This window comes from Microcaecilia unicolor, chromosome 2 (genome assembly GCF_901765095.1).
Source record: "Microcaecilia unicolor chromosome 2, aMicUni1.1, whole genome shotgun sequence".
Taxonomy (NCBI): Eukaryota; Metazoa; Chordata; class Amphibia; order Gymnophiona; family Siphonopidae; genus Microcaecilia; species Microcaecilia unicolor.
Genome location: NC_044032.1, coordinates 661,389,033 through 661,417,020, shown reverse-complemented (window position 1 = coordinate 661,417,020; position 27,988 = coordinate 661,389,033). Strand labels below are relative to the sequence as shown.

At 45.4% G+C, this 27,988-nt stretch overlaps 1 protein-coding gene and 1 long non-coding RNA gene across 2 annotated transcripts in view; one reads left to right on the top strand and one right to left on the bottom strand.

Annotated features, from left to right (window-relative positions):
* NDST4 (N-deacetylase and N-sulfotransferase 4) overlaps nt 1-27,988 on the bottom strand; it is a 250,009-nt gene that overhangs the window by 806 nt on the left and 221,215 nt on the right. Inside the window, 2 exon segments of the mRNA XM_030191802.1 lie at nt 14,701-14,750; nt 16,209-16,311. Coding sequence (XP_030047662.1) covers nt 14,709-14,750; nt 16,209-16,311 — 145 coding nt within the window. The 3' untranslated portion in view covers nt 14,701-14,708.
* Nucleotides 16-2,750, top strand: LOC115461755. The gene is made up of 3 exons (XR_003940762.1): nt 16-790; nt 2,272-2,277; nt 2,571-2,750. It is a non-coding gene; the product is annotated as an uncharacterized LOC115461755 (long non-coding RNA).

Below are 27,988 nucleotides of genomic sequence, written 5' to 3'. Positions count from 1 at the left end.
GGGGGGGGGGGGGGGTCATCCCTAATTCCCTCCAGTGGTGATTTAAGGCATCTTTTTCTCCCTTATTCATTATAAAAACAGGTCTACACCAAAACGTTGACGTTTTCACCCTAGACATTTTGGTTTTGATCCATTATGGTTGTAAAATGTCCAAGTGTTAGGCACGCCCTAAACCCACCCTAATCTCGCCTTCGAAATGTCACCAACACGCTGGACACATTGCAGACCAAATGAATAGATAAATGTCTGCAAAACGGGTCTTGAAAATACTGATTTGGATATTCTGAGAAGAATTCTGTCCAAATGGTGCTTTATGGCACTCTTTGGACGTCTTTCTGTTTCGAAAATAAGTTTCAGTAAAGGTTGTATGGTTCAGAGCATGTCATATGGTGCAGCCTGCATTACTGAGAGATGATTTGTCTGATATGAGTAATCCAAGGTTTGTTTCGTGATCAGTGTCTCCACCTCGGTTTGTCAGTGACACACATTTTTTCTAGGTATGTTTTTGATATTTCAGTCGTATTTACTTTAACTTTGTTGACTGGCTCCATTGTTAACCTTTTTTTTACATCAGTCTTTATTCGATTGCTTTTGCCTGTTTCTAGATTTTTCATTGATATACTTTTCGTATGAATATGTATTATGCTTTCTGTAGCACATTTCTTTACAAATCTAAAGTTATTGTGTATTCTTTGTAATGCATTGTTTTTATAACCATATTATTATTATTACATGTGTATTGTAACCAGGTACCTCTAGGTGCAGCCAAGGATAGAACAATCTCCTCCTGGTACAGTCAAGAAATAAATGTCCACCCGCAACTTCAATCTTAAAGACTTTATTCCATGCAGGTTTCTAGTAGACCTGATACACAGTTTCAACATCAGCATTCACCTTCAATCTTAAGCACATACAAGCCACCTGAAAGTGTGTGGTAAATAGTCCCCTTTAAGCAGTAGGCTATCAGCACATACCAGGATTCAATACAGGCTCACAGTCAGCTCCAGTCTGGGCTCTTTATCCAGAGCACAATAAACAGTAGTTCAATTCCAAATAGAAGCAGTTCTTTCAGTTCATCATCACAGTTAAATCCCAAAGCAGCAGTTTCTACCTTCTACTCTCTTTACCTTCAGGAGAGTTCAATACTTTAGGGACTCCTCATACCCAAGGGATTTCACCCTGCATCAGCTTCACTGGTAAATTCAATACTTTAGGGACCTCCCTTACCAAAGGATTTTCAGCCTGCAAATACTTTTAGGACTTCCTCACACCCAAGGGATTTCAGCCTGCTTCAGTACTTTAGGGACCTCTCTTACCCAAGGATTTTCAGCCTGCAACTGCTTCTCTCCTCCCTGGGACTCCTTCCCACCTGCCTAATCAATCCCTGGCTTCTGCTACCACAACCAATCATTCTCTACTTATTAGCTTCCCCCACACCCATACCAGCTGAGTTAAGCATTAGACTAATGATGAGCTACTGCACACAGGGTTTCCTATCTCTCTTTCCCCCTAGTGGCAGCCAATCTACACGACCTGCCAGCTTACACCCATGTCTTCCCCTATGGCAGCTAGGAGTCCAGTCCGGGTTCTTCATCTCACCCCCTGGCGCCTTGCCTGCAATGCCTTCTGGGACTTGTATTTCAAGCTGACACTGCCTTAACCCAACTATCCTGGATGTGACTTTATCACAGTATAATTATGCCCCTGATTCCAATGTCATCGTTCCTTTCAAATGCAATCCCACTTTTTTGTGTTTGTTTGATGCTTTTTGAGCTCTTAGGAATCCTTCTATCAAATGGCAGTACAAGGGGCTCTGTGGTGCCATCGGCATGCAGGCTTGCCGAAAGCTAAGGCCCCCTTTTACTGCTGCCGGTAAAAGGTGTTTTATTTTTAAGAACATAAGAATAGCCATATTGGGCAGTGGAGAGCAGTCAGAGCATTCAAGGGATTCTCCAAATCCTCAGCCCAGCCCAGCTCTGCCCTATCACATGCTGTTTTACCTTTCATTCAATTGGTCCCTTCCCTTGTCAGCAACAGAGAAGAAAGCACGATTGGTGCAGAGGAGTAATCCCATCTTGCAGGGCTATCAGTGGATACATTGAATCTCTAAAAGTTTAGGGGGGTCCTGTCAGATGTGTTTAGGATTCAGAAGACTATAATTGCCAACTGTCTGGATTCTCAAAATTTGTAAAGTGTGTAGATATTTTCAGAGTTTAGCCCATTTCAGTTCTCCGGTCCCCCCCTCCTTTCCAGTGCAGAGCAGTGGCATAGCCACAGGTGGGCCTGGGTGGGCCAGGGCCCACCAACTTAGGGCTCAGGCCCACCCCAGTAGCACACATTTGGTGGTAGTTGGTGGGGATCCCAAGCTCAGCCAGCTGAAGACTTCCCCTTGATGGTAATGAAAACAGTACTCTCCATGATACCGGCACCTGCTCATGCTCTGTTTTCTGCACGTGCCTGCTGCAGACTGAAAAGGTGGAAGGAAGCGTTTTCCCACCTGCTGAGATTTTTTTTTAGGTGGGGGGGGGGGGGGGGGGAGAACACTTGATGCCCACCCACTTCTTGCCTAGGCCCACCCAAAATCTGTAGTCTGGCTACGCCCCTGGTGCAGAGGCTGTGGTACAATCCAGCCAATAGGAAGGCTTTAGTCACAGGAAGGATGGGCTGAGCTGAAAGAGCCAAGGAGGTTAGATTGAGAACAGGAGACAGTACCAAGGAGGTTGAAGAAAACAGGAGACGGGGTGAACCTATCTAATCCATTATATGAGCTGAAGCCAGTAGGTGGAGCTTGCTGCCATTTTAGTAAACCCAAAACAATAGCAAACCCATTGAAAACAATAGCAAAAGATTATTAGCAATAAGGGACTGCCTATGCCGGTCCATCTGTAACACGTCTAAAGCTGTTTCAGTTGGATAGGCAGTGCCTTAAAAGTTGGAGGAGAATTTTTTTTTTAAATTTGACAGCATTTTAATTTACTTGAAAGCTTCCCATATCTAGATATAAATATAATGAAATAAAAATTGAATATCACTAAAAAAATATTGTAGCTGGTAGAAACAGCAATTATAAACTCTGCATTTTGAGCTCATTTTTCTATACAATACAGATGGTCAACTTTCAGTGAGGTATCGTGTTTCCTGATGGGCTCATCTTAACTGTTGTAATCTGCCTTGGGATGTCTGGTGTTATAAAGATGGAATACATTGAAATTAAATGGAAGTAGAATTAAACTCTCCTTTCATTGGGGTACATAGAATCACATCTTCATCTGTTTTGTAGAAGTTTATATTTTAGATACAGAAATGGATTATTCTGCTTTTAGGCATGTTTCAGGGACAAGTGGTTTTGTAAGTCAAAATAAATATTTTGTTTCATACAGATCTTTTTTGTTTAAGCATAACTAATGGGATATAATCCCCTAATGTAGTCCATTGGTTTTCTTATATTTTGCTCTTGTGCTGACTTACACTGTGCCAAAACTGAAAACTTTTATTTCTAGCTGGTCAATAATAAAAGGAACACTATCCACCCTTAAAGGTTGTTTTGTGGCTGTTCATGAGGAATTGTAATATTGAATAAATAAGTGTATGTTTGTGTCTCTAGTCATGCATCCAAAGTTTATATAATACTTTCAAGAAGTCAGTTAATCATTTAACTTATTAGTGCAACATAAACTCAGAGGCATGGTATGGACGCATTTTCAATATGGTAATACTACAGCCCATCTAAGGAACAGGTTATTTTGAGTTAGTCTTCACTGAACCAAACTTGCTTCCCTTGTGCTATTACCATCCAGATGGATAGGCAATGTCTTAAATGCAGAGGCGTAGCCAGACTTCGCAGTAGGAGGGGGCCAGAGTCCGAGGTGGGGTGGAACATTTTGTTCTGCTGCCCCCCACGTTTCCTGCCCTGCTCTCTCTTCCCCCTCACGTCCTGTATGCTCCTTTTAGTGAAACTGACCATGCTCCTGGAGCGTACAGGACGTGAGGGGGAAGAGAGAGCAGGGCAGGCAATGCGGTTGTGCCGGAGACCGGTGCTGGACAAGGCCCAGAGGAAATTGGGGGGGGGGGGCCCAGACCCCCATGGCCCCACGTAGCTACACCACTGCTTAAAAGGTGGAGGATAAAAGATTTTTAAAGAAATATTTATATCACACATTATCCCAAGCAAAGTTAGGTTCAATGTGGTGAGACAGAATAATAGAAACAGTTACATCATGGGAGCAAATAGATGGATATGTCTGAAACCTTTAACAAATCTCAGATTTTATTTATTTATTTATTTATTGCATTTGTATCCCACATTTTCCCACTTTTTTGCGGGTTCAGTGTGGCTTACAATATAATATGAATGATGGAAATACAATTTGTTACAACTTGGTTATGGATTACATTGTGTAGAGTTAAGCGAGACAGTCGAAATAACGTTAAGGAATATAACGATGGAACATAGACATTGAAACATTGGAAGGGGACAATGGGAGGCTTAAAGGGCAATATTAAGGCATGAAGACATATGGTATACATATTTCTCTGAGTGGAGGTATGAGTGATGTGAGATTACGGGGATGAGATTGCAGAAGTGGATGTATGATGCATTAGTGAACAGTGAGTGTGGACTTTATGTGTTTTGGCTTTTTCCGTAGATTTTTTCAAAAAGATGGGTCTTCAATAATTTGCGGAAGGAAGCTTGTTCGTGGATCGTTCTTAAGTTGCGTGGCAGTGTATTCCAAAACTGCGTGCTTATGTGAGAGAAGGTTGACGAGTGTAGCGTCTTGTATTTCAGGCCCTTGCAATTGGGGAAGTGAAGGTCGAGGAAAGTTCGAGATGATCTTTTGGCGTTTTTGGGTGGTAAGTCTATTAACTCAGACATGTAGGCTGGGGCTTCGCCGTGAATGATTTTGTGGACTAATGTGCATACTTTAAAAGTGACGCGTTCCTTGAGTGGTAGCCAGTGTAGTTTCTCTCGTAATGGCTTTGCACTTTCATATTTTGGTTTTCCGAAGATGAGTCTGGCTGCTGTATTCTGGGCTGTTTGAAGTTTCCTCAGTATTTGCTCTTTGCAACCTGCGTATAGTGAGTTGCAGTAATCCAGATGGCTGAGTACGAGGGATTGCACTAGGCTGCGAAAGACGGATCTTGGGAAGAATGGTCTTATCCTTTTCAATTTCCACAAGCAGTAGAACATCTTTTTAGTTATGTTGTTTGCGTGAGTTTCGAGCGTTAGGTGGCGGTCGATAGTGACTCCAAGGATTTTTAGCGTATCTGAGATTGGAAGGTTTAGGTTTGGTGTGTTTATAGCGGTAAATTCCTTTGTGTTGTATTGGGAGGTGAGTATCAGGCATTGAGTTTTTTCTGCATTTAATTTCAGACAAAATGCATCTGCCCATGTGGTCATGATATGTAGGCTTTGATTGATTTCATTGAAGATTTCGTTGATGTCTTGTATGAAAGGGATGTATATTGTAACATCATCAGCGTATATACAGTATATATGGGTTGAGGTTATGGTTTGATAGGAGTTTAGCCAGGGGGATCATCATTAGGTTGAAAATGGTTGGTGAGAGGGGTGATCCTTGTGGTACTCCGCATTCAGGTGTCCATGCCTTAGACGTGGTTGACTGTGATGTGACTTGATACGAACGTAGGGTTAGGAACCCCTTGAACCAGTTCAGGACATTTCCTCCAATGCCAAAGATTCAAGTATGTGTAGCAGGATTCCGTGATCAACCATATCGAAGGCACTTGACATGTCAAATTGTAGGAGGGTATATTGTTGCCAGTCGCAATTATTTGTTTAAATTTAGTCATAAGGGTGACTAATACTGTTTCTGTGCTATGATTCGACCTGAATCCTGATTGGGCATCATGCACTATTGAGTGTTTGTTTAGAAAGTTTGTGAGTTGTTTAGTTATCATTCCTTCGGTTATTTTGGTTATTAGTGGTATGGATGCTACTGGCCTGTAGTTGGTTATTTCGCTCGTGCTTTTCTTTGTATCTTTGGGAATTGGGGTGAGTAAGATTTTTCCTTTTTCTTTTGGGAAGATTCCGTTTTGTAGCATGAAGTTTACATGGTTCATTAGGTCTATTATGAATTGTTGAGGAGCAGATTTCATGAGGTTATTTGGGCATATGTCTAGTTTGCAATGGGATTTGGCATATCTTTTGAGAGTTTCAGAGATGAGGTCTTCTGATAGTATTTCGAATTCGGTCCAGGTTCTGTCTGCTGGGTATGTTCCTTCTTCTGGATCTAGACAATCTAAAAGTGTGGCGTACTCAATAGGGCTAGCGGGTATTTTGAGTCGCAGTTGTATTATTTTTTCTTTGAAGTATTTCGCAAGGTTGGCAACGTCTGGTATATCTTTGCCGTTGTTTGTGACTGGTGTGGTGTCTAGCAGTTTGTTCACAAGGTTGAAGAGTTTATGTGTGTCTTTGTAGTTTGGTCCTATTATTGTTTTGTAATGTAGTCTTTTGGTCTGTTTTATGGTGTATTTGTATTTTCTCTGGAGTAATTTCCAGGCGTTTAGTGTTTGTTCATCTCTCTTTTTGTTCCATTCTCATTCTAGTTTCCTGACTTGTGTTTTAAGTTTTTTCAGCTCTTCGGTGAACCATGGGTTTGCTTTTTTCCTGTGTGATGTTCTGGTTTGGATTGGGGCGATTTTGTCTAATGTTGTTGTACATAAATCGTCCCATTCTTGGAGGAATTGGATGGTGTCAGCGTTTGTTGACCATTTGTTCTGGTAGATCTGTTGCCAGAATATTGTGGGGTCTATTTTTCCTCTCGTTGTGTATGTTGTTCGCTCATGTTTATTGATTGTGTTTATGTGTGTTTTTCGCCAGCAGAGAGAGACATTTGCTTTATAGTGGTCTGACCATAATGTAGGTGTCCATCTTGTGTCAGTGAGTATGATAGTTGAGTCCGGTTCGAATTTGTTTGTTATGATATCTAGTGTGTGTCCTTTTTTGTGTGTTGGTTGCGTGTTGGGTGTTTGCAGGGGACAGAGTTTTAGGAATTCTTTGCATTCTCGTGTGCTTGGTGAGGTGTCATCTTCTAGGTGTAGGTTGATGTCTCCTAGTATAAGGATGTTTGAGGCAGATACGCAGGAGTTCGAGATGAAGTCCATGAGTTGTGTTTGGGAGTCTTGCCATTTTCCTGGTGGCCTGGAGAATAGGATTGTGTTAAGGTGTCCTATTAGGTTTGGATGATTAATTCTTGTCGATGCAATTTCAAGTTGTGGTGAGGTAGATTCACCCGTGATTGTGATGGTGAATTCGGGTTTCTGAATAATAGCTATTCCGCCTCCTCTCTTTTTTCTTTTTCTTGTCCAGTGGGTGATTTTGTAATCTGGTGGGCATGTTTCTAGGATGGCGGGGTCTGTGGGGCTATGGAACCAGGTTTCTGTGATAAATAGAAGGTCTAAGTTATCTGTGGTAATCCAGTCTCGTATGTCTACTGAGTTGCTTACTGCTGATCTTGCGTTGATGTATCCTAGTTGGATTGAGTGGTATGGTTCCGTGGGGGGGGGGGGGGGGGGGGGGGGGGTTCGATGTATTTATTTTTATTAGTTGTCTGTTTCTTCGGTGGTTGAATTTGTTGTTGTTGTTTTCCTCTTTTTGTCAGTGGTATTCATATCCGGAGATTATTCCTTTTGGTTATTTATTATGTCTTTGGTTTGGTGGGTTGTTGATAGTTTGTACATAGGATTGGTGTATTGTGAGTGAGTTGTTATGGATGTTCTTTAGGGTGGGCATTGTGTATATGTGAATGCTGTGTGAATTGTGGGTAATGGGGTTGTTGTTATCTGGGTTGTAGGTTGTGTTTGTGTGTAAGAGTAGGGAGAGACAATGGATGATTAGGAGTGTTTTACTGGTATTCATCTCTATGTCTAAGGCGTTGTGGCATACATTTAGCTGGTTTACATTCATGCGAATTAAGCTTACATTTGCATTTAAGCTTGGCAGTTCAAAGCGAGGTAACGTCTACATTTGCGTTTGAGCTTGGCTACAATTCAAAGCGAGATAAAGCTTAAATATACATTTAAGTTTGGTAACAATTCAAAGCTTGGCAACAATTCAAAGCAAGGCCAGCCTGCATTTGCCATTAAACTTGGCAACAGCTCCTACTGATGATGCTAGTTTGTAATCCGAACATGGCAAGCCGTTTAAGCTGGCATTTAGGTAATAGGGTAGTAGTTAATTGTAGTACTGGTGTTTACAGCAAATAGAGGTAAGGCATTTGGAAGCAAAGCTTAGAAGCCAAACAGTATGAGGCGCTTCCAGTGTGCGTTTGAAGGCAGTATTGCAAAAAGCAAAAGCAAGCAGGTAAAGGCTGTATTACAAAGTCAGAAGAAAGCAAGTAAGGTATTTAGAAGCGAAGCCCAGAGGCAAAACAGCATGAGGGGTCCCTAGTAGGCAAAGGCTGTATCACAAAGTCAGAAGCAAGCAGGCAAAGTCAAATGCGGCCTAGCAGCCGTGACAGCAGCTCTCATCTGGTCTCCAGTGCACACATTCAGTCAACAGGATCTCACCCAGCCTGGCCTCATCATCCTCGGCAGTGCCTCCGGTTTAGGGATCCACGGGTTGCTGGTATTTCCGATGTGCCTGGATGACCTGCGGCTCGATGCTCTGGTGAGTGCCCGGGTTCACTGTGGTGCCGCGTCTCAGCCGGTCCCGCCGCTCGTGTCGCCGAACGGCCGGGTGGCAATCCTGCGTCTCTACTCGGGCCATGGGCATGTCGCTCAGACAGCCGCCATCAATCTCTGGTCGCCCAGTCAGCCGACCTGGTGCGGCCTTGGCGCGGCTGGACTTCCGTCCGGCCACTGGACCTCTCTCTGGTCTCGGACCAGTCGGGCCCCTAGATAGATGAGTGGCTGCGCTCGGCCCCCACTTCTCGGCCGTTCTCCGGTCGATCGCCGCAGCTCAGGGCCTCTGACTCAGTTGGATGCTCGGCTGGAGTGCCGATCCTCGGGCAGTTGATTGCCTCGTGGCCTCAGATCTTGGCCCCCACTTCTCGGCCGTTCTCCGGTCGATCGCCGCAGCTCAGGGTCTCTGACTCAGTTGGATGCTCGGCTGGAGTGCCGATCCACAGAGTCGGGTAGTTGATTGCCTCGTGGCCTCAGATCTCAGGTCACTGCGAGTCACCCTCCCGCATTGTTCTCGGTTCTCGGCTCGCACCTTGCGATCCTCCTTCGCTGCTCCCGAGCAGGCGATCTCACCCAGTGGACGTATTCCACGTCCCCGTGTGCAACGGGTTTACTCTGATCGCGATCTCCAGTAGATCACAGTGATCCTCCGCAGAGGTCCCGACTAGGCGTCCGATCAGGTCGCCATCTTTCTAGCATATATACCCAACTGGGCATTTAAAAGTCTGTCCTTTAATGATGCCACATGTTCAGAAATCATAGCAATAAGTATAGACAGGGGCGTGTCCTTTCCTCTCTGAGCACACCACCCGAACTCTCATCCACTCTCTCGTTACCTCTCGCCTTGACTACTGCAACCTACTCCTCACTGGTCTCCCACTTAGCCACCTATCCCCCCTTCAGTCCGTTCAGAACGCTGCTGCACGTCTTATCTTCCGCCTGAACCGATACACTCATATCACCCCTCTCCTCAAGTCACTTCATTGGCTTCCGATCAGTTACCGCATTCAATTCAAGCTTCTGCTACTAACCTACAAATGTACTCGATCTGCAGCCCCTCCTTACCTCTCAACCCTCATCTCCCCATACGTTCCTACCCGTAACCTCCGTTCTCAAGACAAATCCCTCCTTTCAGTACCCTTCTCCCAACTCCAGGCTCCGCCCTTTCTGCCTCGCCTCACCCCACGCATGGAACAAACTCCCCGAGCCCATTCGCCAGGCCCCCTCCCTGCCCATCTTCAAATCTCTGCTTAAAGCCCACCTCTTCAAGGTCGCCTTCGGCACCTAACCTCTACACCTCTACCCAAGAAATCTAGACTGCCCCAACTTGACATTTCGTTCTTTAGATTGTAAGCTCCTTTGAGCAGGGACCGTCCTTTTTTGTTTATTTTGTACAGCGCTGCGTAACCCTAGTAGCGCTCTAGAAATGTTAAGTAGTAGTAGTAGTGTTCAGGGTGGGACTTGGGCGTTCCTGGGACAGACGTTTTTCAGCCATTGTGACTCTGGTCAAGTCACTTAACCCTCCATTGCCCCAGGTACAAATAAGTACCTGTATATACTATGTAAACCGCTTTGAATGTAGTTACAAAAACCACAGAAAGGCGGTATATCAAGCCCCATTCCCTTTCCCCTATAATGGAAGAAAACAAAACCGTCCAGGACTAAAACTAAGACATTTTCAGCTAGATCTGTTTTATAACAAATAATGCACAAAAAGATGCCCTAAATAACCAGATGACCACTGGAGGGAATCAGGGATGACCTCCCCTTATTTCCCCCATGGTCACTAAGCTCCTCCCACCTCCCAAAAATGTGATGAAGAACATTACTTGCCAGCCTCTGATGTTATACTCAGGTCCGTTAGAACAGCATGCAGGTCCCTGGAGTTAGTCTAGTGTTGGGTGCAGTGCACTGCAGACAGGTGGACCCAGGCTCCTACCTCCCCCCTCCACCCCACCTGTTACACTTGTGGAGGAAACTGTGAGCCCTCCAAAACTCACCAGAAACCCACTGTACCCACATATAGGTGTTCCCTTCACCCATAAGGGCTATGGTAGTGGTGTACAGTTAGGGGTAGTGAGTTTTGGGGGGCTCAGCAGACAAGATAAGGGAGCAATGGTCAGATGTGTACCTTGCAGCATTTTATGAAGTCCACTAATCTACCAATCTACTGCATTTCTTTGAAGGGGTGAACAAACATGTGAATAAAGGTGAGCCGGTTGATATTGTGTATCTGGATTTTCAGAAGGTGTTTGACAAAGGACCTCATGAAAGACTCCAGAGGAAACTGGAGAGTCATGGGATAGGAGGTAGTGTTCTATTGTGGATTAAAAACTGGTTAAAAGATAGAAAACAGAGAGTAGGGTTAAATGGTCAGTATTTTCAATGGAGAAGGGTAGTTAGTGGGATTCCCCAGGGGTGTGTGCTGGGACCGCTGCTTTTTAACATATTTATAAATAACCCAGAGTTGGGAGTGACTAGTGAGGTAACTAAATTTGCTGATGACACAAAGTTATTCAAAGTCGTTAAATCGTGGGAGGATTGTGAAAAATTACAAGAGGACCTTACGAGACAGGGAGACTGGGCATCTAAGTGGCAGATGACGTTTAATGTGAGCAAGTGCAAAGTGATGCATGTGGGAAAGAGGAACCCGAATTATAGCTACATCATGCAAGGTTCCATGTTAGGAGCCACGGACCAAGAAAGGGATCTAGGTGTCGTCGATGATACGTTGAAACCTTCTGCTCAGTGTGCTGCTGTGGTTAAGAAAGCAAATAGAATGTTAGGTATTATTAGGAAAGGAATGGAAAACAAAAATGAGGATGTTATAATGCCTTTGTACCGCTCCATGGTGCGACTGCACCTCGAATATTGTGTTCAGTTCTGGTCGCCGTATCTCAAAAAAGATATAGTGGAATTAGAAAATGTGCAGAGAAGGGCAACGAAAATGATAAAGGGGATGGGACAACTTCCCTATGAGGAAAGGGTAAAGCAGCTAGGGCTCTTCAGCTTGGAGAAAAGGTGGCTGAGGGGAGATATGATAGAGTTCTATAAAATAATGAGTGGAATTGAACGGGTAGATGTGAAGCGTCTGTTCACGTTTTCCAAAAATACTAGGACTAGGGGGCATGTGATGAAGCTACAATGTAGTAAATTTAAAACGAATCGGAGAAAATGTTTCTTCACTCAATGTGTAATTAAACTCTGGAATTCATTGCCAGAGAATGTGGTAAAGGCGGTTAGCTTAATGGAGTTTTAAAAAGGTTTGGCCGGCTTCCTAAAGGAAAAGTCCATAAACAGTTATTAAATGGACTTGGGGAAAATCCACTATTTCTCGGATAAGCAGTATAAAGTGTTTTGTACTTTTTTGGGATCTTGCCATGTATTTGTGACCTGGATTGGCCACTGTTGGAAACAGGATGCTGGGCGTGATGGACCTTTGGTCTTTCCCCGTATGGCAATACTCATGTACTTATGCACTACAGTGCCCCCTAGGGTGCCCTATTGCTTTCCTGGGATGTCAGGGGGACGAAAATGGTAAAAGGGATGGGAGGACTTCCCTATGAGGAAAGGCTAAGACGGTTAGGGCTCTTCAGCTTGGAGAAGAGGCGGCTGAGGGGTGATGATAGACGTCTACAAGATAATGAGTGGAATGGAGCGGACAGACGTGAAGCGTTTGTTTACACTTCTAACAATAATAGAACCAGGGGACATAAGATGAAGCTAGAATGTGGTAGATTTAAAACAAATAGGAGAAAGTTTTTCTTTACTCAGCACGTAGTTAGACTCTGGAACTCGTTGCTGGAGAATGTACTGAAAGCAGTTGGCCTTGCTGAGTTTAAAGGGGGTTTGGACAGATTCCTGAAGGAAAAGTCCATTGAACATTATTAATTAAAATTTTATTTTGTTTTGGGGTTTTTGCCAGGTTCTTGAGGCTTGGATTGGCCACTGTCGGAGACAGGATGCTGGACTTGATGGACCCTTGGTCTTTTCCCAGTATGGCGGTGCTTATGTTCTTATGTAAATGCTGGTTCCTCCTACAACCCAATGGCTTGATTTTGTGCATTTTGCACTTGGACGTTTTTTGGGGTTTTTTTTTTCCGAAAATGGACCAAAAAAGAAAATGTCCAAATCACAAAACCTTCTATTTTCGAAAACAAAAGATAGACGTTTTTCTTCTTTGCTATTTAGACTTTGGAGCTTTTTTGCCAAACGTCCAAAGTGGGGCTTAAGACGTCATATGGAAAATGCCCCTCCACGTAGCTTTGTAAGTCTAAGTGCTTTGAAAATAGGCCTCCCTCCCTCCAAGTTTGTCAGTAGTCTCCTGTCACCTCTTCCTGCTGCAGTTGCTGTGCTACTTCTGTAGCTCATGTAGCCCAGTTAGCATCACGTGATAGAAAATAAAAAATATTTTCTGCTGTGCTTAGCGGACATGATTAAAAAATGGAATTCCTGCGCGGGGAAATGCTTTAGATGGGTGGTAGTTCCAAATTCATGCGCGTCGGACGTGTGTAGGCGCCTATGCTCATTAGTGAATTTGTCAGTACTATGGGGTTTATATAATACATGGGTCATTTTACTATATTGATACAGAGAACTGCACGTCCCAAGAGTACAAGTTACTTAGCCGTTAACCACATTAATATTACGTTTACTACAAATTGTATATTCTTTTTACGACTTTGTAATTCTTTTTTATTGTTACTATGTAAGCCGTATTGAGCCTTCCATGTGTGGGAAAGTGCAGGGTACAAATGTAATAAATAAATAAATATTGCACTGAAAAATGGCCTGCAATGGTGTAGATGCGTGGATTGGACACGCGCAGGTCCATTTCTCAGTGCACCTGCAAAAAAGGCCTCTTTTTTTTGGCCAAAAATGGATGTACAGCAAAATAAAAATTGGCACACGTCCATTTTGGGCCTGAGACCTTACTGCCACCTACTTGGATTTACCCCAGTACAACTGATATTTCACAATGGTTCCTGGAGTCTTGCACAGTTGATCTCGGTTTTTTACTGTCCTAAGTTAACCAGCTAGTTATTCAGGTATCATGCCGCTGAACATTGGTGGTAGCCTGGTAAATCCCAGCTCTGCCCTGACTCCATCCTCGGAACACTCTTCCCTCCTCCACATATAGCCCTGCCAGTGGGAGGTGCTCTTTCACTATGGACTGATCAGGTAATATTCAGAGTCGGTTCTGAAGTCCAATGGTGCTTTACTCATGGAAATGGACTTTTATGAAAATGTGCAGCTGTTGGTTCACAGTTACCTTTACTGTAGAGATGTTTGTGGGGCTACGTTTGGGCGTGATTTGAAACTAGCCTACGTTTTCCAGTGCAGACAGTTATAAAATTGCCCCGATGTGTCTGTGTACATCTCAAATGCACAGAGCAAATAATATTACTATGACTTATTCAAATAGACAATTATGTAGATCTCTGTCAACATGTAAAATCCCCCTCCCTCATTGACCAGCTAAACCTTATCAAAGAGTTGAGTTAAGTATGTGGATAATGTTATCTGGACAGAGTTGTCTAGTCAAGTTTACCAAGATACGACTGGTTGAATATCTGCCTTTTAATTAGATTTCGCCCTCAGAATAATCATGACTAATGGTCAGAAATGATCCGTCACTGACCTCTGGGTGTGCAGCCAGCTCCTCCACTTCTAGCTCTGGTTCTTGCAGACTGTAGGCAGGCATTGTATAAAATAAAGATTATCTATTATAAATATAATTTGAAGGTTCTTCTTCATGTAGTGACTGGAGAAACTGACTCAGAGTAACACAATAGATGCTGGAAGTCAGCATGGAGTGGTCTGTGGACTGGGGATTGCAGGAGACTGTCTTCAGAGGAACCTGCACACTGGCACAAGGAGAGACGCATTAAGCCTGTCCCTGGCTATCTGACTTTCTGCAGTTCCTGCCGCAGCCAGGACGGTAAAGGCTGCCCTAGCCGGTGTAAGAGCTTGGAGAGATCAACATTGTGCTCTCGATAGTGGCTTGAGAGATAAGATCGGGACTGTTGAAAACAACAAGAGACAGAGATTGAGTACCTGGGGTCTCAGCATCTGCAGTAAAACAGAAGAAAGTCAGGAGTAATGTCCTAGAAAAATCAAAGAGGAAAATTATATGCAAGACTAGCGGTTCGCAAACTGTGTACTGCATCACCCCAGGGCGCTGTAGGAAACTCACAATGGTGTTACGGCATATTTTCCCCACCTCCCTCTCACTGCCACCCAAGCTGCTGCTGCTTCTCTAGATGAAGCTGCAGCCACCACGGGGCTGGACTCTCCATACACATAGCTGACGGTTCTGCCCCTTGGATGTCACTTCCTGTTCCAGGGCACCATTGGCAGCCATGCAACTGAAGAGTCTTATTTCATGTGGCTGTAGCTTGCTTTGCCACTGCTGCTAGTCTAGAGAAGCAGCAGCGGCAGGGGTTTGTGGGTGGTGGGCATAGAAGGCAGATGCTAGATTATGGGAGGAATCAGGGGGGCAGAGGCTGGATGGAGGGGGGAGTGAAGGTGGGCAGAAACCGGATGAAGGGGGGGAGGGAAGGTGAGCAGAAGCTGGATGGAAGAGAGTGGGTAGATGCTGGATTGTGGGGGATACAGGGGGCTTAGGCTGGATAGAAGAGGGGAGAGAAGGTGACCAGAAGCAGGATGTAAGGAGAAGAGAAGGCGGGTACAGTCTGGTAGAAGGGAGGGAAGGTGGACAGAAGCTGGATATCAGAGGGAGAGAAGGTAACCAGAGGCCTGATGGGAGAGAAGTTGGGCAGAGGTTGAATGGAAGGGGGGGGGGCACCGTCACCAGAGAACGTTTGGGAACCACCCTGCAAGACTTTTTTCAACTGCTAGAGAAGACAAACATTCCTTCTACTGACCCCACTGTAGATTTTCCTCCACTGACACCTTCACCACGTAAAGGGTTGGTCTTCATTTCATTTTTCTTTTCACCCGGAACACCACACTTGTTCCACTGACTCCCTGGTTCCATTAAAGATCAGGCTCTGCATTCACCCCCCTCCCCTCAATCCTCTGAAGAGATTTCCAATACAGAGATTGGGGTGAGGGGAAAGGGTTACTACAGGCTCTCAGCACCTGCAAGGCCAGGATGGGGTACAGGACAGGAACAAAGGACACTAAAGGCAAGACAGAGTGAGGGGTAACTAGAGATTTAATACAGACACTGATAGGCTGACGAGGGATCACGTCATTACAGGTGATAAAAGGACAGACTGGGGTAGTAGTGGGGGGGGGGGAACAAGGTGGGGATGAATAAGTACAGGCACAATAGGACGGGGGGAGCGGGGGGACATTAGGCTTAGTGCAGGCAGTGAGAGGGTGGGGGCTGAGTAGGTATAGGTAATATTGGACATGATGGGGGAGGGGCTAATGAAGTACAGGGCCCAATAGAACAGCGTGGTGTTGCTATTGGCTTAGTGCAGGCCAAAACAGGGCAAAAACGGAGAAAGGAAAAGTCCATCCCAGATGGTGACAGCATTGAGGATCCCTGTTTGGAACGCTTCAGGGTTACAGAGTGTGAGCAGACAGGCTGTTACCTCCAGATCCATTTCAGGAAACCTCCTGCCTTTGCTCCTTCCCGTACACTGAGTTTTACCTTCGGCTGTCACCTGGCACCAGTAACCAATCTCAGGGTCAAACCTGCAAGTGGGCAGCAGAGATATTGGGGTCTCAGACAGCACAACACGCATGTAAATGCAATACTTATAAATTAAAGATTCCCAATCTTTTCTATATACGTTAAATACATAAACATTGCTACACTGGGACAGACTAAAGTCCAGTATCCTGTTTCGAACAGTGGCCAATCCAGGTCACAAGGACCTGGCAAAATCCCAAAAGAGTAAAATAGATTTTAGGCTGCTTATCCTAGAAAGGAGCAGTGGACTCAATTAGTTCAAACCTCTTTTAAACCCTGCTATGCTAACTGCTTTTACCACATTCACTGGTAACAAATTATAGAGCTTATGCATTCAGAGCAAAGACATTGCTCCAATTTGTTTAAATATATTACTTAGCAACTTCATTGCACACCCCCTATCTTTATACCCTAGGAAACAGTAAGAAAGCGATTCCACTCCACTTCATATCTTCCCTTAGCTCTTTTCCAAGCTGAAGAGCTCTAACTTCTTTAACCTTTCCTCATAGAGTTGTTCCACTCCTTTTATTGTTTTAGTCACCTTGTACTCTTTTTTTTTTTTTTTGAGATGCGTTGACCAGAATTGCACACAGTATTCAAGGTGCGGTCACACAGTGGAGTGATACAAAGGCATTAGAACGTCCTCATTTTTGTTTTCCATTCCTTCCCTAACATTCTATTTGCTTTCTTAGCTGTCGCCGCCGCACACTGAAGGTTTCAACGTATCATCAACGAAGACGCCTAGATCCCTTTCCTAGTTTGGGTTGCTGTTCCCTACGTGCGTCACTTTGAACTTGTCCTCTGCCGTCTCATAAGGTTGTCTTTGAATTTCTTACAATTCTGTTGTGATTTAAGAGCACTGAATAACTTTGTGTCATCAGCAAATTTGATGATCTCACTCATTATTCCTGTTTCCAGATCATTTATAAAAGTTAAAAAGAAGAGATCCATGGTGAAGCCCAATATTTACCCTTCTGCATAGAGACTACTTACCATTTAACCTTATTCTCTTTTTAACCAGTTCTTAATCCACTGGACTCTATATATGGCCCCTTAACTGAATAACGAGCAATCAGTGCTGATAATTGGGCCAATAAGAAGCAATTATCGGCAGTAATTATAATTTACAGGCACATCTATTTAGGCGTATTCTATATAAAGCTGTGTGCCTAAATTGTAGCGCATGCATCAGAAAAGGGGCGTGACCATGGCAGAAAAATGGGAGGAGCCATGAGCGTGGCTATACGATGTAGAATTATAGAGTCAGAAGGTGAGGCCATGAGGGATAGAAAGACTTTTCTTTGGAGCACAGACCCATGTCCCATGGAGAAATGTGTGTTTTGGGAAATCCCAACTGTTTTGCGTGTCTCCTGGGTGTGTTGGGTGGGGGAAAATGTATACTGAGCATACACTGAAGCTTTGTGGGAGCTGTTCTCTGAGAGGCCTCTAAGAGAACCATCTGTAGTAAAGATTGCCGTACTGAAGAAGTGAGAGGGAGGTTGAGTCAAAGGCACGTGACAGATGTCTCAAGATACCACCTGGTTCTTCACAGTGAGTCATGAATTTCCTGCCCCTGTCTCCCCTCCACGGCACTGCCTATATAGAAATGGCAAACTTACCCTCTGACCTGAACATGCTGCCCTCCAAACAGAGCTATGTAAATGACTACTACTACTACTATTTAGCATTTCTATAGCGCTACAAGGCGTACGCAGCGCTGCACAAACATAGAAGAAAGACAGTCCCTGCGCAAAGAGCTTACAATCTAATAGACAAAAAATAAAGTAAGCAAATCAAATCAATTAATGTGTACAGGAAGGAGGAGAAGAGGGTAGGTGGAGGCGAGTGGTTACAAGTGGTTACGAGTCAAAAGCAATGTTAAAGAGGTGGGCTTTCAGTCTAGATTTAAAGGTGGCCAAGGATGGGGCAAGACATAGGGGCTCAGGAAGTTTATTCCAGGCGTAGGGTGCAGCGAGACAGAAGGCGCGAAGTCTGGAGTTGGCAGTAGTGGAGAAGGGAACAGATAAGAAGGATTTATCCATGGAGCGGAGTGCACGGGAAGGGGTGTAGGGAAGGACGAGTGTGGAGAGATACTGAGAAAGGAGGTAGTCGAGTGGTTAGAACAGTTGACTTATCATTCAGGGCTGGCGAGTTCAAATCCTGCTACTGGTACCATTAGGAATGACTACTAGTACTTAGGCTCTGGCATATTTTATTGGCACTAAATAACAAATCAAATTGGAGTGGATATAGGTTCCGCGAATATCGAGGAACGTGTTGACGCTTAATGTTGGTGCTGGTCTCCGCAGGTGCTCAACTGTACTCCATTTTGTCTTTAGGACTCAAAGACTGTGCTTCTGCTGATATTTTATAATCTTGGTGTGTGCTCCAAGCCAACCCCATACCCATTTCATTTAAATTCTGTCCCTGCTGCTCCTGCTTACTCCCTTCTCACCTATACCTCGCCAGGATGAGCAGGTAGACGCAGAAATGATAAAAGAAATCAGAGACGCAAACAAAATGGGCAATGTGATAATAATGGGTGACTTCAATTATCCAAATATAGACTGGGTAAATGTAACATCGGGACACGCTAGAGAGGTACAATTCCTGAAATCAAGGACAGCTTTATGGAGCAGCTGGTGCAGGAGCCGACGAGAGAAGGAAAAATTCTAGACTTGGTCCTTAGTGGAGCGCATGATCTGGTGAGGGACGTTATGGTACTGGGGCCGCTTGATAACAGAGATCATAATATGAACAGTTTTGATATCAACCTTGAAGTATCTACACACAGGAAGTCAAATACGTTACAGTTTAACTTTAAAAAAGGAGACTATGATAAAATGAGAAGAACAGTTAAAAAAAAACTTAGGGGGGCAACTGAGAGGGTAAAAACTGTACAATGGGCATGGACGCTTTTCAAAAATACCATCCTGCAGGCCCAGGCCAAACTTATTCCACAAATTAGAAAAGAAAGACGAAAGTCCCAAAGACAGCCGGCGTGGTTGAAAAGTGAGGTGAAGGAAGCTATTAGGGCTAAAATAAACGCCTTCAGAAAATGGAAGAAGGAACCGTCTGAAAATAACAAGAAGCAGCATAAGGAGTGTCAAAGCAAATGCAAGGCGCAGATAAATGTCACGATATATATCCCGTTCAAACATGATCTAACCGAAATAACAAACGAAATCCAACACAGCCTAAAAATAATGAATTCATGGGCAAACGCATTCCAATTAAAACTAAACGCAGAAAAGACATAATGTCTCATCTTATCTTCACAATACAACTCAAATAAACACAATACTATAAACACCCCAGATTACACTCTTCCGGTCTCTGACAGCCTTAAAATTCTGGGAGTTACAATCGACCGCAATCTCACACTAGAAGACCGTGCGAAAAATACAGCAAAGAAAATGTTCTACGCAATGTGGAAACTTAAAAGGATCAAACCCTACTTCCCAAGGGAAATATTCCGCAGTCTGGTACAATCAATGGTGCTAAGCCACCTAGACTACTGTAATGCCATTTATGCCGGCTGCAAAGAACAAATCATTAAGAAGCTTCAAACAGCTCAAAACACAGCAGCCAGACTCATATTTGGGAAAGCAAAATACGAAAGTGCCACACCCCTAAGAGAAAAATTACATTGGCTTCCATTAAAAGAACGAATTGCGTTCAAAGTCTGCACCCTGGTCCACAAAATTATACACAGGGAAGCCCCGGCCTACATGACAGACCTTATAGACCTAACTGCTAGGAACGCAAAAAGATCAGCACGCACATTCCTCAACCTCCACTACCCCAATTGCAAAGGACTAAAATACAAGTCCACATACGCAACCAGCTTCTCCTACATTTGTACGCAAACATGGAATGCACTTCCGAAGGCCATAAAAACAATGCAAGATCTAACCATCTTCCGAAGACTACTGAAAACTGACTTATTCAAGAAGGCATACCACAAACAACCATCCTAATTAATACACAATAAAGACTGAACACGAACAAGACAGATCTGATCTCTCACTACATGACTGACCTACCTCATTGTATGCCTCTCACTACACGACTGACCTACCTCATTGTTTTTACTGAACAAACACGAACACTTCTACCCTAATGTCGATACCTATGCAACAACATAATGCTGATACCTAAGCAATATCATAATGTATTCTTCTACCATGTATGTACGCACTTGAATGTAATACCATCTATAATCCTATTGACCGGAAATGGCAATCGCCACTACGGCAAAAGTAAGCCACATTGAGCCTGCAAATTGGTGGGAAAATGTGGGATACAAATGCTACAAATAAAAATAAAATAAATAAAGAAGGCCAAGAGGGATTACGGAAAAAAAGATAGCATTAGAGGCAAAAAAACACAGCAAAAATTTTTTCGGTATATTAAAAGCAGAAAGCCGGCAAAAGAATCAGTTGGGCCGCTGGATGACCGAGGGGCAAAAGGGGAGATCAAGGAAGATAAAGACGTACCGGAGAGACTGAATGAATTCTTTGCTTCGGTCTTCACCGAGGAAGATTTGGGTGGGATACCGGTGTCGGAAATGGTATTTCAAGCGGATGAGTTGGAGAAACTTACTGACTTCACGGTAAACCTGGAGGACGTAATGGGGCAGTTCAGCAAACTGAAGAGTAGCAAATCTCCTGGACCAGATGGTATTCATCCTAGAGTACTGATAGAACTGAAAAATGACCCTGCGGAGCAACTGTTAGAGATATGTAATTTATCCTTAAAATCGAGCGTGGTACCGGAAGATAGGAGGGTGACTAATGTAATGTCAATTTTTAAAAAAAGGTTCCAGGGGAGATCCGAGAAATTATAGACCGGTGAGTCTGATGTCGGTGCCGGGGAAAATGGTAGACACTATTATTAAAAACAAAATTACAGAGCACATCCGAGGACATGGATTACTGAAACCAAGTCAGCATGGCTTTTGTGTGGGGAAATCTTGCCTGACCAATTTACTTCAATTCTTTGAATGAGTAAACAAACATGTGGACAAAGGGGAGCCGGTTGATATTGTGTATCTGGATTTTCAAAAGGCGTTTGACAAGGTACCTCATGAAAGGCTACAGAGGAAACTGGAGGGTCATGGGATAGGAGGAAAAGTCCTATTGTGGATTAAAAACTGGTTGAAGGATAGGAAACAGAGAGTGGGGTTAAATGGGCAGTATTCACAATGGAGAAGGGTAGTTAGTGGGGTTCCTCAGGGGTCTGTGCTAGGACCGCTGCTTTTTAACATATTTATAAATGTTTTAGAGATGGGAGTAACTAGCGAGGTAATTAAATTTGCTGATGACACAAAGTTATTCAAAGTCGTTAACTCGCGACAGTATTGTGAAAAATTACAGAAGGACCTTATGAGACTGGGAGACTGTGCGGCTAAATGGCAGATGGCATTTAATGTGAGCAAGGTGATGCATGTGGGAAAAAAGAACCCGAATTATAGCTACGTCATGCAAGGTTCCACGTTAGGAGTTACGGACCAAAAAAGGGATCTGGGTGTCGTTGTCGATAATACACTGAAACCTTCTGTTCAGTGTGCTGCTGCGGCTAGGAAAGCGAATAGAATGTTGGGTATAATTAGGAAAGGTGTGGAAAACAGGTGTGAGGATGTTATAATGCCGTTATATCGCTCCATGGTGCGACCATACCTTGAGTACTGTGTTCAATTCTGGTCGCCGCATCACAAGAAAGATATAGTAGAATTGGAAAAGGTGCAGTGAAGGGCGACTAAAATGATAGCGGGGATGGGACGACTTCCCTATGAAGAAAGACTAAGGAGGCTAGGACTTTTCAGCTTGGAGAAGAGACGGCTGAGGGGAGACCTGATAGAGGTATATAAAATAATGAGTGGAGTGGAACAGGTGGATGTGAAGAGTCTGTTCACGCTTTCCAAGAATACTAGGACTAGGGGGCATGCGATGAAACTACAGTGTAGTAAATTTATAACAAATCGGAGAAAATGTTTCTTCACCCAACGCATAATTAAACTCTGGAATTCGTTGCCGGAGAACGTGGTGAAGGCGGTTAGCTTAGCAGAGTTTAAAAAGGGGTTAGATGGTTTCCTAAAGGACAAGTCCATAAACCACTACTAAATGGACTTGGGAAAAATCCACAATTCCAGGAATAACATGTATAGAATGTTTGTACGTTTGGGAAGCTTGCCAGGTGCCCTTGGCCTGGATTGGCCACTGTCGTGGACAGGATGCTGGGCTCGATGGACCTTTGGCCTTTTCCCAGTGTGGCTTTACTTATGTACTTATACACCTGCTCCTCTTCTGTCCACTCCTCCCTTCCCACTACCTGCTGTCCCTATCCCCCTCCTTTGATCCCCCCTCCAACCTGTATAACCATCCCTGTATGCAAGTTGGTGTGTGTCTGCCTCAGTATTAGTGTGTTATTGTGTGTATGGGGGGGGGGGGGGGCAGTTGCTTGCATCTATCTTGGCTGTGTTCCTGTCAGTGTTGCTGTCCCATTGTTTGTGTGTGTTTGTGACTACAGTGCAGAGAGAAGGCTTAGCTCTTCATGCGCTGGTTGATGGCATATCAAGGGCAGAGGTGCCAGAGAAGAGGGAGAGGCCAAAGGCGAGGGCAGGTGCAGAGGCCATTCAGGCTGAGGACCAGGTTTATGGACCTGAAGGATGACCAATGTGTAGCTAGGTACCACCTTAATAAAGAGACCATATTGAACCTCTGTATACAGCTGCAAGCCTACTGCTTGGAGGAAGCATGCCTCGTCAGTCCATGGGACAGTGACCACAGCCCTGGCCTTTCTGGAAACTGGCACTTTCCAAACACCTCTAGGACCTGAAACAGGAATCAGCCAGCTGCCTCAAGCACCATCACCCGGTTTCTTAAAGCCTTTTGGAAAAGGGAACACCCTATCAGGCTCCCCCATACGTAAGGCAGACCAGTAAGAAACCATGACAGCATTTTATTAGTTGGCCCAATTCCTCTCTGTTCTAGATGCCACAGATTATATCCATATGGTTCTCAGGCCATCTACAGCCAGTGAGGCAGAATATAGAAATCGAAGCTCCTAACACTCCCTCAACATACAGGTTGTCCTGGAGATAACACATGTGTGTGCCAACTTTCCTGGATCCCACCACGATGCTTATGTCCTTTCATGCTCTGGCATCCATGACACCTTTCAGAGTGAAGAAATTGGAAGGGGGTGGCTACGAAGTGAGGAGCATCCTACAACCTATAGACCCTTCTAACCATTGACTACATCTCTCTCTTTGAGATGGACAAGAGGGAAGCCACTGCTTGCCCTGGGATTAGTAGCATGCAAGGTTGCTACTATTTGGGTTTCTGCCAGATACTTGTGACCTGGACTGGCCACTGTTGGCAGGGCTGGTCTTAGGCAGGGGGGGAAGAGGGGCGATTGCACAGGACCTTGTGCTCCCAGGGGGTCTGTGGCCCTGGCATGTCCCACTTTCTTCACCTCCCTCCCACCGCCAGCCCTGCTGCTCCTTCTTCAAACAAGCAGAAGCAGCGACTAAACAAATTAAAAGCTATTTCAGGTGCATCTGCCTGTTTGCCCCCCCCCCCCCCTGCCCTGTTGTTACTTCCTGTTCTGGGGCAGAGTTGGCAGCTCCACCTTTGGAGAGTCGGCCCTGTGATGGTTTTTAACTTGTTTAGCTGCTTCCGCTGCTGGTTTGAAGAAACGAGCAGAGCAGCACCGGCAGGGTTGTTGTGTGTGTGTGTGTGGGGGGGGGGGGGGGGGCAGATATGGGTAGCTGCTGGATGGCAGAGAATGGAAAGAGAAGAAGTAGATGCTGGATTGAAGAAGGGGAAGGGAGAGAGAGGGAGGGCAGATGCTAGGTGGAAGGGGGCAGGGAGACAGAGGACAGCTAAAGGATGAAGGAAGGCAGAGAGAGGGTGCAGGTGCTCGATGGAAGAGGGGAGGAGTGAGGAGGGACACTGGATGGTAGGGTGCAGGGAGAGGGATCTTGGGGTGATAGTATCTGAGGATCTGAAGGCGATGGAACAGTGTGACAAGGCGGTGGCCATAGCCAGAAGGATGCTAGGCTGTATAGAGAGAGGTGTGACCAGCAGAAGAAAGGAGGTGTTGATGCCCCTGTACAAGTTGTTGGTGAGGCCCCACTTGGAGTATTGTGTTCAGTTTTGGAGGCCGTATCTTGCTAAGGATGTAAAAAGAATTGAAGCGGTGCAAAGAAAAACTACGAGAATGGTACGGGATTTGCGTACAACACGTATGAGGAGAGACTTGCTGACCTGAACATTTATACCCTGGAGGAAAGGAGAAACAGGGGTGATATGATACAGATGTTCAAATATTTGAAAAGTATTAATCCGCAAACAAACCATTTCTGGAGGGGGGAAGTCCGTAGAACTAGACATGAATTGAGGTTGAAGGGGGGGGGGGGCAGACTCAGGAAAAATGTCAGGAAGTATTTTTTCACGGAGAAGGTGGTGGATACTTGGAGAACTCTTTTATTAAAAGAAACGCAAAACAATACTTCAACAAAAGTATGTACAAGCAATAAAAACCCCCACATATCTCCTAGACCCTACACACCTATACAAAGCCAACTAAACCCCCCCCTTAAAAACCCCCACCCTATACCAAACCTCCCCTATGGAGGTTTCAAATGAACATGTTTCCACCACACATTTGCCTTCTGTAACCCTTCCGTCACCCGTTCCCATTTAGCCACCTCCTGAACTCCCCTAATTATGTCCCAACTAACCTGTTCAGCCGACCTGTAGTCCTGGTGCAGGGACACCCCACACCGAGCCATCCAAAGGTAAAACCTGAGTATTACCGAAATGATAAACTCCGTCACCGGATCCAAACCCCCACTTCGCTGCTGCCGCCCATAGACCCAATCAGCATATGAGTACGACTGGAAGCTAGAAATGTGCAAAAGCGATGCCACTCTATCCCCCACGGTCCTTGAAAAGGGGCAATCCCGCAAAAAATGGTCCATTGTTTCTTCCGTACCCACACATTCCCCCCTTGGACAATCCCGATCCTGCATAGTCCTATAGTTGAGATTTCCTCTCACATACAATTTCCCATGAAAGGACAGGCAAGCAATGTCCTTGTACTTAGGCGGAATCCGCCTCGATGTAACCAATAGCAAGCCCTGCCGCAGCACCGACCCAGGTGCATCTCGGAGTGTCAGGGGTGCTGAAAAGGCCTGGGCCCGCACCCTTTCCACCCATACCTCCCTGCTCCCTGCCTTAATTTCCTCCACCGTGATCCCCCAGACTCTTACCAACCGAACCAACATCCAATAGTACTCTACCTGCATGGGTGCCCCCTTCTTTAAAGCCGCCACCCTTCCCCCCATCCGCCATGGCATCCAAAATCTTTCCCACCATAACAAGACACTTTGTGCCCACCCTGGCGGGTCCCTACCCACTGCCCGTCCCAAATTAAACTGGAGGAACAGGGAACTGAAAAATAACACTGGGTTCACCATTCCCACCCCGCCATCCTTCCGGGGTAAGTATGTAATGTTCCGTTTAACCGGGTTCAGCCGATTCCCCCACAGTAGTTGGAAAAACACACTATACAGGGTAGTATAACAGTGTGCTGGCACCAAACAAATATAACTGAGAAACAGGAACATGGGCACCAGGTGCCTCTTAATCAGCTGAACCCGGTCAGACATTGTCATCCTCCAGCCTTTCCATCTGTCAACCTTGACTGTAGCTGCCTGGATGCACCGCTGCCAGTTAAAAGATGCATAATCTCCTTGATCAAAATAAACCCCTAACACTCTCATTCTGGCAATTGCGGCCGGAAACCCCCCTCCCAAAGCAAATGCCAGCCCTGGTGGACCCACCCATAAACTCTGACTTTTCTGGAAATTAATCAGTGACCCCGAGGCCCGTGAGTAACTGGAAATCAACTCCTGCAACTTCTCCCCCTCCCTTGGATCCGCCACCCACACTGTGATGTCATCTGCGTAAGCTACCACCCTCAAATGACACCCTGTACTCACCTCCACCCCCCGAAATCCCTCCCTCCCTCCCTGCTCTAAACGCCTAACAAAGGGATCTATTGCGAAGGTGTATAACAGAGGACTTAGGGGACACCCTTGCCGAACCCCTGCTGTGACCCCAAAACTTTTCCCTTTCCAACCATTTACCAGAGGAAAACAACTGGCCCCGGTGTAAAGTAACTGTTAACTGTGCCACCCAATCCCTTGGAAACCCATAATGCTCTAACAACCTCCAAAGAAAAAACCACTGTACCCTATCAAAAGCTTTATCTTGGTCTAAAGCCACCACCAACCTCCCATTCCCCTCCCCCCGGCTGTGCTCTAGACCCTCCCTAACCCATGCAGCCGCCTCCAAGACCCCCCTCCCCTTAACCCCACACTGCTGTGAGACTGCCACCACTTCCTGGACCACTGACTTCATTCTTTTTAAGAGCATATGTGCAAAAATTTTCCTGTCCCCATTCAACAAGGCGATAGGACGCCAGTTCAACAGGGACCCAGGATCTTTCCCTTTACTAAGCAAAACTAATGCTGCCTCTGTCAGAGATTGGGGCAGAATCCCCTGCTGTCGTGCGGCTTCCCAGACCTGCAACAGAATTGGAGCCAGATGGACCTTAAAAGTTTGGTAATATTCAGCCGTCGGGCCATCTGGCCCTGGAGCCGTTCTTTTCCGTAAGGCCCCGATGGCCTCCTCCACTTCCCCCAGTGTCCAGGGACGCGACAGGGCCTGGAGATGGGGCCCTCCCTTTCCCACCCCTGGTGTCCCGTCGATATAGTGTCCCATCACCTCCTTATCCAAGTGTCCTCCCGAAAAAAAAACGTGCAAAATGTTCTCCTACTACCTTCAAAATCCCCTCCTTCGAAACCTGCACTACCCCCCTTGCGTCCCTTAACCCTCCCACTACCCTACGCTCCCTCCGCTCCTTACAGCAGACAAACGGATCAGGACTAATCAATTTCCCGAAATCACGTTCATAAAGCAAGGAGGCATATCTATCGTATTGGACCTTCTCTAACTGCGCTTGCAGTTCCAGGATATCCTCCCGCCTACCCCCTGTGGAGAGTAAATAATCCCTGCGTTTCTTAAGTGCCGTTCCTAACCTCGTCCTTTCCCGTCCTTCCCTTCTTGCCTGTTGGGTAAAAAATCTCCTCGTGCGCTTTTTGACTACCTCCCACCATTCTCCAATAGAGGGAAAAATACCCTGGATGGAGAGCTGATCCTCCAAGAAGGCCCGATACTCCTCCTGCATTCTCGTATCTGCTACCCATTTAAGGTTGAGCCGCCATAAACCCCTTCCTGGCCTATGCCCCGCCCAACCTCCTACCTCAATTAACACCAGCTTATGGTCCGAGAAGTCTACGTCCACTAATCTGGGGCCCTGCCCGCATGCCCCTTCCCGAACCAAAAATCTATCTATCCTACTCTTACACTGACCCCGTGAAAATGTGAAACCCTGTACCTCAGGGGAATGTTCTATGTGCACATCAACCAGCCCTGCCCCTTTCATTATCCCTGCCAAACGTACCCCATCATACCTCACCTGCGCTGTCCTCCCCCCACTATCCTGCCTCCTTAAAATAGTATTAAAATCCCCCCCCCAAACCACCTGACGTGCTGTATAGAGATAAGGTTTAACTTTCCCAAACAACGAGGAACGTTCCTTCTT